We start from the raw sequence: 9,209 nt of genomic DNA, 5'->3' as shown, positions 1-9,209 counted from the left end.
GTTTTTTTTCAAAGGCCCTAGGCGGCGGCATTGAATGAACCGGGAGAGCGCAAAAGCACGCGGACACACGCACGAGGCATGTGGAGGCGTCTGATTCGTGAACAGATTGAATGAACTGGGAGAGCGCAAAAGGACGCGGACACACGCACGAGACACGTCGTCCGATTCGTGAACAGTGTCTATACAGTAGCTGGAGCGCTCTCGTCGTGCGGATGCTGGGAGCTTTATGGAGTTTAATATTAGCCCTGTTCGTTTCGCTAATAAGACCGGTGGATAAATTCAAACAAACATGGTCTTTAGTTCTTATTGCTTTGATATCTCATATGGATATACAAATTTAGGCATATACTTACAGTCACATACGTACACACATACATATCATAGTCATTCATGTTACATTTATGCTTGACAACAGTTTATTTTCCTGATACACACGTTACATATAATATACACAGTTCATTCGCTCAAATTAACTGCCAATATAATATAATAATATATGGCTTACTGACCAATCTTTTCTTCTCTGGTCACGTAATAGATACTGTGGACATTCCGACCGGAGAAGTTGCCATCATCGTATTGAAGGGTGACCACCTCTCCGTCTATCAGTTTGTCAGTCTGCCGGTACGAGAAGGGCACCTCAAAGCTGGCCGCTACTCCCTGGCAGGTTACTGTCACCTTAGTCATCGGCGGCACGTCAACGACGTACTCTTCACTCACCTTGGAGTGCTTCTTGTGGTCGGCTCCCCAGCTGATGAGCCCGTGGAAGAACCGCGGTGACATCGCCAGGAAACCGTACTGCACGTACACGAACGGTGAGGTGATGGAGGTCCGGACTGGCGACTTGAGCGTCACCGTGGAGTACCATCCCCACGTCTCCTCCAGCGTGTAATCCAAGGCGAGCTTCACGGCGGGCATGGTCGACGAGGTGGTGTTGGTGACCGACGCCGTCGCGAGAACAGTGTACCTGTCGTCGCCGACGATCACCGCCTGCATGTCCTTGAAATGGACGTGGTCGATCTCCCGGGATACGACAGGCTCTTCGAACTGCAGTCTGGACCACGCCTCAAACCGAGTTCCGGTAGCAGAGAGGCCGTGCTCCACGTTTTTCGTCGTTAGCCTCTTGCAGTACTGGTTGCTTCCTTGGTTCAGAACCCCAATTGCTCCACCGGTATAAAACGCTTGGAACAGCGTGTTGGGGTCGTCGTTGTTGCTGGTGTCGTCGGTGGAGTCTGCATGTATCCATGACCCTGTGCCGCTGCTGCCAGAGTTCCTCCAGAACCGTCCGAAGTGATCAGATTTTATCCGCATGGTACCATCTCTACTGGCCGTGGTAGTGTGCCTCACGGTTGGATCATTGATATCCTCGGATTCAAAGACCAGAAAGGGTTTGTTGTGTAGTGACTGTGCACTGAGGTACTTGCCATTATCACCCTTGAAGCACACATATTTGGGCAACATCCATTGGAACAGCTCAAGAACAAATTGTTCAGATTGTTCTTCGTCTCCCATGCACAAGAAGTCTTGGTTGCTCTCGTTTGCCCATTTCGAGTCAGAGGAAAAAATGCCAGCATATTTCCTCAGCCGAGCATGAAAGAACCTATATCGTACAATACAATCACAAAGTGAAAATATTTCTGAAAAAATGGTTAATTAGACGAGGGAGGGAAAGTATAAAATTTGTTTCTTAAACATCATGGCAACTATGAATAAATTTATTTCACAGCGACGCCCAATATATAACAGTGCACCGGGACTATTCAAATATTGCTGCAAACATTTTTTTTAAATGCATGGATTACTTTTAACTATGAATGCAAAAGATCTTAGCCTCAAATTTTGTTGTAAATTGAATGGCACATATTCAATTAATCCAGGATCAGAGGCTCCCCAATGGAGTCTCCATGTTGATCCTCATAAGATGTGCTAGAAAAAAATGAATCCAAAATTATCACAGGAATCAAAATCATTTGGCCGCTTTATTGATAGAATCTAATCATCATCACCAACAATAACCATCGGATCTGTTTTGTTTTATAAAAAATTACCCACCTCCGTCATTTTGAAATGTAACTCAAAATGACACCTAAATTTGCATCAACATTACCCACTTTTGCCATTATAAAAATAAATTTAAAATAACCCCCTAATTTTGTATAAAAATTACCTACTTATATATGCAATTATGAACGATAATGTAAAGTAACCTCTAAGTTTGTAAGTTGTTACTTTTAACTCAATAGTGGCAGAAATACATAATTTAGAAATATATCACATACTTTATGGCTATCCAATTATTTTCCATAATAGCTTGATACTTAAGTTAAAAGTACACACAGTGCTACGTTGCCCCATGAGACCAAGTAAATGAAATATATATACATTAGGATAAATACTTATATTAATAGTTTTTCATGCGTGGAAACATTTCCCTTCATAAACTACATATCAATATCAATGACATTGACAACTCAATTTAAATTATATCAATACTCCATGAAAATGAATTATGTAAGTTGTTATTTTTAATAAGTTTGCACAAAGACAAATAACAGATTACAAAAATAACAATTTACTTGTACTTGGTGGTACAGGAGTATTGCCAGATAAAATTTAGGCACCTGAAATATAGGAGAAATGATAAAGAAATTGAAGCAAGTTGAGCTGGATCAGCAAAAGTGTCGTTCTCAGTGTATAGTACAAGAGAACAGATATTTTCTCTATGTAGTCTTGTCCATATTCCGTAGGATACCTGTCTCATGTTGGCTATTTAGTCCAAGGGAGATATTTTAGTATTAGCGGGGCCTCATTTCAACCATATATATGTAAGTCCCTTGTGATCAAGGTTCATATATTTGATAGTTTCATAATTAATTTTTAAGAGTAAAGTCCATGACCAATCTTGAAACTTGTCGAGGAGTGTCGTGGCGGACCTTATGCTCACAAATTGCAATTGCATCATTTCAGTCCTTGATTTCCGTTTGCAATTTTTGAGTAGAGGACCAGCAAGACACACTTCAACAAGTTTAAGGACCAAAATAATGTACTTATTAGTATGACGACCGACATGAAAGATCCAAATAAGTTTGAGAACCGGCTATGCATTTTACTCGTTTCCAAATATCCATTGGTAACCCCTTCTATTAAAAAGTAGTGGCAGAACGCAACCTTGTTGAGAAGAAGTGCTGATAAAGAAAGAAAACCTGATGGTTCTGAGATCGCCTTTGACATGCTTGAGCTGGAACAGCGTGCATGACTGCTGGGACAGGTCCTCCTCCGGCGTGTCGGCGCTGCCGGCGATCCTCCATTCGTCAGCATGCCCCTGCTGGGCGACCCAGTATTTGTTGTTGTAGCTGCACCTGATATGAACAAGCCCGTCATTCTTGGACGACGGCTCGACGTAGAACCTCGAGAGCGGGCTCTCAGCGTCGTCGCCGATGAGCCGAAGGAGCTGGCTGTTGGCCGCGTCGTTGCCGTCGTCCGCAGAGTAGCGCAGGTACTTGCTGTTGCTTTTGGACCGGAGAGCAGCACAAATGGGCACTGATGACAACATTACTGTTGCTCCTCTTCTACTTCGTTTTATGATATGTATGTAGTATTCAGAGTGCGTTGGTGCTTGTGCTTCTACGATTTGGGACTCGATCTTTATCCTGTCTTTAATTTATACATAATCATGGGCTGTCCTATCGATGTGGATACAAGGATAGAGAGACATGCGCTTAAATCACGTGTGATTCGTGAGGAATATAATACTAGATATTTGGGGTACTTGCTTGGTAACCAATACCTCGTGAGAGTGTGTGCGCAGCTCCGTGAGATCACAGGATCCTCATCCGTGTCGAGATGTGGCAAGGAAGGATAGCGGCGGAAAGATGCATGCAAGTCACGTGTAAGAAAAAGGGGATTCCTTTTTTGATTTTACCAGCTTGACAATCATCTCCTGACCTTGGACCATTATCCATGTACATGTACTCTTGGATTTTATTTGAGTTCGGATGTTTTCGTGGGATACGCAACTGTTTATTTATATTTTTACAAATCACATCACAAATATAAATATTCTTACGTAGAACATTCAGCGTTATGAACGTACGCACACACTTAACTCTAATGAGCACCTTCAAAAGACTAAGACCTCAACCAGCAGATCCCGATATTGTTGAAGCTTCCTCAAACACCTCATTATTGATGGTCATATTGCCTACAAGCGGAACAACGATTTATCTTTGTTCTTAGAAAACAAATATGTTGGGAAACAGATATCTGAGCTGCGGAGGCAAACTTACGAACGGACTGAAAACACTAACCAAGCTATGAAAGTAATGATTTACAAGCATCATGGAAAATAGTCTTCGCCTACACCTCCTGGTCTGGCGAAGGTACGGAGGCGAAGGCAGAGGCCACCGGAAGCTGCGGGCTGCGACCAAGAATGGCACGGAGGGAAGGCGTTGAGGACGAAGGCCCAAACAGAGGCGTAAGCGTTCAGGACGGAGGTTGTGACAGGAACGCTGGAGCCTCCGCGCGACCAAGGGGACCCTTGCGGCGCAGATGGGGCGCTGACGGGCCGGGAGCTAAGGCCCAGGAAGCAAAGGCGGTTGGGACAGAGAAAGCTAGAGATGCCCCTAGTAGCTTATGCTTGTATAGGAATATCCATGAGAATATGCCCTAGCTGTCAAAGGGCAAAGATGTAAAGTAGTACCCCTGTGTATGGTGCCCTATAAAAGGGGGAACCGGATCCTATGTAAGTGGAGATTGGTGAATACATTTATGAAACCCTAATTGTGTTCGGACCCACCTGTCCGATCACCTTCGCCTGGAGCCTCCGGCCAGGCGAAGACCTTCGCTCCTCCATCCTGCGAGGAACCGATTTCCCAACATTGGTGCCCACCGCGTGTTGGCCAAGCAAATCCCACAATGGCCAGAAAAAAGAGCAGCCTATGCCAGGGCATCAGTGGAGCCTACTACAAGGGGAAGGTCCAGGCGTAGCGCCCGCAGCACCTACACCAGCGCTCCCAAAAATCAAGACATAGAAGAGACACTAATAGAGGAGCAGCCTGTGGCGGGCGAAGAGCAACCAGACCTAAATCCCACCCCAGAGCAAGTGCTTCAACAGCTTGCCCAGTTGCAGAGTACGCAGCAAGAAAGAGATAGATTAGCTGCAACCTTCGCCACAAGCCAAAGAGTAGTTCAGGCGTCCCTTCAGGCAACAGAGATCAGGCAACAGTTGGCCGTGTTGCAGGTGAAGATACAAAGCATGCAGCCCAGCCAGCCTATTTCCATTACACCCAACCAGCGCCACTCAGCAAATCAAAGCCAACCCCTTCGCTGGGCATGGCCGCCCAGCCAACCTTCGACACACCTTACGCTCTACCAACAGTCCACAGAGCTATAGACTCAAAATCTCCATTATCCGAAGGAATCCAAAGCTCACCTTGGCTCTCCTCCTACAAACCCATCACCCTACCCAAATTCAAACGAAAGTTAGATCCGCGACAGTTCACCATGAGCTTTGAGGCAGTTGTAGCCTCCGCAGGCAGAAATGACACTGTCCTGACCAATCATTCGTTATTGCAGCCGAAGGTGATGCATTGGCATGGTATTCTATGTTGAGGCCAAGTTCGGTATATTCTTGGGAAGGCCTCCACGACAAAATCATAGCCAATTTCAAAGGGTTTACCACTAATTCCCTGACCTCGATGGATATGTTCTAGTGCAAGCAAAATCAAGGCAAGGCCCTAAGGGACTATTTTCAGAGATTCGTGCAGCTGAAAGCGAAGGCACCAAATGTCCCAGAAGATTCGGCAATTGAAGCCGCAATCAAAGGTCTCCGCATTGGAACCTTCGCAGCTCATCTAGCTCGGGAAAAGCCAAGCACAATAGAGGAGTTGTACAATGAGTTTCAGAAATATTGCAGGTCCAACAACTACCTTCGCAGAAGGCTAGAGGTGCAAAACAGAACAAGCAATACCAAGGGAGCAACATGAAAACTCAAAGGAGCAACAGAAATCAAGGCCAGTCACAGCCTCAACAAGCGCTAGATCAACAAGTTTTCAATATAGAGCAGCAAGGGAGTAGCCAACAAGGGCAGCAGATGCCGGAGGCAGTCCTAAACAAAGCACCTTAGAGGCAGTACGAAGGCAAGAAATACAATCAAGTGAAGAAGTGGAACAAGAACCAGGACCAAAGATAGTGAAGGTAGTATTGTTTCTTTCATGGAGAGAACAAAGGGCACATCACTAGAGATTGCCCAGATGCGAAGGAAACTCAAGAGAGGATAAAGAACAGAGCAAACCCACAGCCTTCGCCACAACACCCGCAAGAGAAGTCAACCATACCTTCACCGCACCCCCTCAACAACCATATTGTCCAATCTACCCAAGTCTTAACTTCAATCAAATCCACCCATCTACTCTAGCAGCCGCATACTACCCTAACTTCTTACTCGCATGGCGACCAAACACCCAGCAGTAAGGGTAGGCCTATAACCAGTGCGCAGAAGCCAACATCACCTATATAAACCCAATGCCTCTGTACATAACATTCATAGAGTCAAACCAGCCAGCTCAAGCTCACAATAGACAACTTGAAGCACTACCTTTGCCATCACCCCCACCGCAACTAGCCATGCCCAAAAATGAGCCCAACCTAGAAAACCAGCTCAACCCACATACATCGCTACCCACCATTGGCATGATACTGCCAATAGTCGGAGGCTCTTCAATGGAGTTCTAGACAAAGAAGCAGAAGAAAGATAACCTTAGGCTTGTCAACAACATAGCGGTCTAGGGTCCAGTACGCTACACAGATTAGTCGAAGACACCCATTACGTTCTAAGAGCAAGACCTCCAATTAGAAAGCTGCCCCCATGCTGATGCCATGGTGATCAAGGCCAACATAGCAGGCTAGGAAATCAATAGGGTTCTAATAGATTCTGGAGGCTCTGCTAATATCATCTTCGCTAACGCCTTCGACTAGATGAAGTTGAGTAGAAACCAGTTACAACCTTCGGACTCTCCACTAATCGGTTTTAGAGGAAAGAAAATTGATGCATTAGGAAAAAATCTCTCTGCCAGTGTCCTTCGGAGGCTAAAAAATGCAAGAACAGAGTATGTGACCTTCGACGTAGTAGACCTCTACTACCCGTATAACACCATCTTCGGCAGAGGGTTTGCAAATAAGTTCAATGCAGCCATCCACATGAGCTACTTGTGTATCAAAATGCCAGCTCTACATGGCATCATCACGGTCCACGGCAGTCAGAAAGAGGCAAGAAACATAGAGAGAGACATCTACATATCACAGCGTAACGTTAACTCTGTCAAATCAGCAAAGAACAACATGCCAGAGCCTCCAAATATCAAGCCTTTTGAGCCTCATGAACCCCGTGTTACACTTGTTGAGTACGACATGTACTTACGCTTGTTTATTTTCATCATTTGGATAAAAATCCTGGATGGGTAACAGATGGCCTTGGGTATGATGATTTTCCTGAGGACTTCTAGACTTGTGGTCAACCAGTCGACGTCCCTGTGAAATGGAGCTTCCGCGAGAGATCTTTTATTACTTCCACTACATTTATGTGATAACTCTGTCTTATTCGTGATGTAATAAACACTTGTGATGATATTATTCATAATTTGTTGGCTTATGTGTGTGACTGATCTCTAGGCGCACATAAGATTTTGTATCCCATTTTATCCTTAAAATTGGGTGTGACACCGCTGGAGCTCATAATACTCACAAAAGTACCAATGTTTGGCTCCGCACCATAAGACAGACAGGCCTAGCAAAATTTACTCAAAGAAAGGATCCCATTTGGAGTGAGATGGTGCAGCTGTACCTCAAAAGCCTCTAATACAAGGCAGAGAAACCGCACAGTGGGGAAGTGAAGACCGCAGGCAAAGAAATCACAAAACACAAGCCTATGGCCTAGGCACCATCTCACCCTGTGGAGGCTTCGCCTTCCCCACACCAAAACAACCCTCCCGTTCCAAAGCCTCGATCATATCCTTCATCATGAATGAAGGCCCAAAGTCCCATGTCCTGCCCGTGCCAGCCATATGTTCTACTTCTTCGGCAGTGATGAAGGGTCGAGATGGCGACTAGAGGGGGGGTGAATAGTCTTTTCTAAAACTTAATCGCGTTGGCTAACCGATATAAATGCGGAATTAAAACTATCGGTCTAGCCAAGACTATACCCCACTATATATGTTCACTAGCACCTTGCAAAGATAACAATTATGCAACAAAGGTGCCGGGCTAGCTAGAGCTCTCCTAAACAATTCTAGGAGCAAGGTCACACAAACCTATGCCACTAGTACTTTAAGCAACAAGGGAGCTCCTACACATGCTAGTAAGCAAAAGCACAAAGCTAACTAAGCTCACTAGCAATGCTCAATAACAAAGCAACCAATGCCTAATTAGAGAGCGCAAATACTTAGTTACACAAACTAAGCAATGTGACTAACAAGGTTACTAAAACCAAATTAGCCACGCAAGGGAGCTACTTCTATGCTACACAAGCAAGAAGGTAATTAGCAAGCTACACAAGCTATCTAATTACAAGAGCAACTACACAAGCTTAATATGTATAAAAGTAATTGCAAGCTTGTGTAATGGGGATGCAAACCAACGGGAAGAACAAGGTTGACACGATGATTTTTCTCCCGAGGTTCACGTGTTTGCCAACACGCTAGTCCCCGTTGTGTCGACCGCTCACTTGGTGGTTCGGCGGCTAATTAGCATCACCCGCTAAGCCCGCACATCGGGCGCCGCAAGAACCTACCCCTTGAGTGAGGGTAGCTCAATGACACGCTTTACTAAAGTTGCTCTTCGCGACTCCCGCAGGGCGAGCACAAGTACCCCTCACAAGCACTTCTCCGGAGCGCCGCACAAGCTTCTTGCGGGCTTCGACGGAGACCACCACCAAGCCGTCTAGGAGGTGGCAACCTCCAAGAGTAACAAGCACCACCGGCTTGCAACTCGATCACCTAGTGCCACTCGATGCAACCTCACGATGCAATCGCACTAGAATCGCTCACTCACACAATCGAATGATCACTATCAAGTATATGTGTGATGGAGGGCTCCCAAGCACTCTCAAGCATGGACACAAAGTCCCCCAAGGTGCTCCACCCCAGCCATGGCCGAGGGCCACTTCTATTTATAGCCCCAAGGGCTAAACTAGCCGTTACCCCTTCACTGGGCAA

The 9,209-nt window shown here is 45.6% G+C and overlaps 1 protein-coding gene across 2 annotated transcripts; it reads right to left on the bottom strand.

Annotated features, from left to right (window-relative positions):
- Positions 1–290: 290 nt before the first annotated feature.
- LOC136484937 (uncharacterized) lies at positions 291–3,943 on the bottom strand. Of its 2 annotated transcripts, none has more exons than XM_066481900.1 (2): positions 3,204–3,943; positions 291–1,600 (listed from the first exon to the last, which is right to left on the bottom strand). In XM_066481900.1, exons 1-2 carry the CDS (start codon positions 3,551–3,553, stop codon positions 502–504), a joined length of 1,449 nt encoding a protein of 482 aa, XP_066337997.1. In that variant the 5' UTR covers positions 3,554–3,943; the 3' UTR covers positions 291–501. The 2 variants fall into 2 exon arrangements, with proteins under 2 accessions (XP_066337997.1, XP_066337998.1); XM_066481901.1 differs by having other exon boundaries at positions 2,622–3,341.
- Between the last annotated feature and the right edge of the window lie 5,266 nt (positions 3,944–9,209).

Source organism: Miscanthus floridulus, chromosome 10 (assembly GCF_019320115.1).
Source record: "Miscanthus floridulus cultivar M001 chromosome 10, ASM1932011v1, whole genome shotgun sequence".
NCBI classification, from domain to species: domain Eukaryota; kingdom Viridiplantae; phylum Streptophyta; class Magnoliopsida; order Poales; family Poaceae; genus Miscanthus; species Miscanthus floridulus.
The sequence above is the reverse complement of the archived record's forward strand: the minus strand, read 5'-3'. Positions and strand labels throughout refer to the sequence as shown.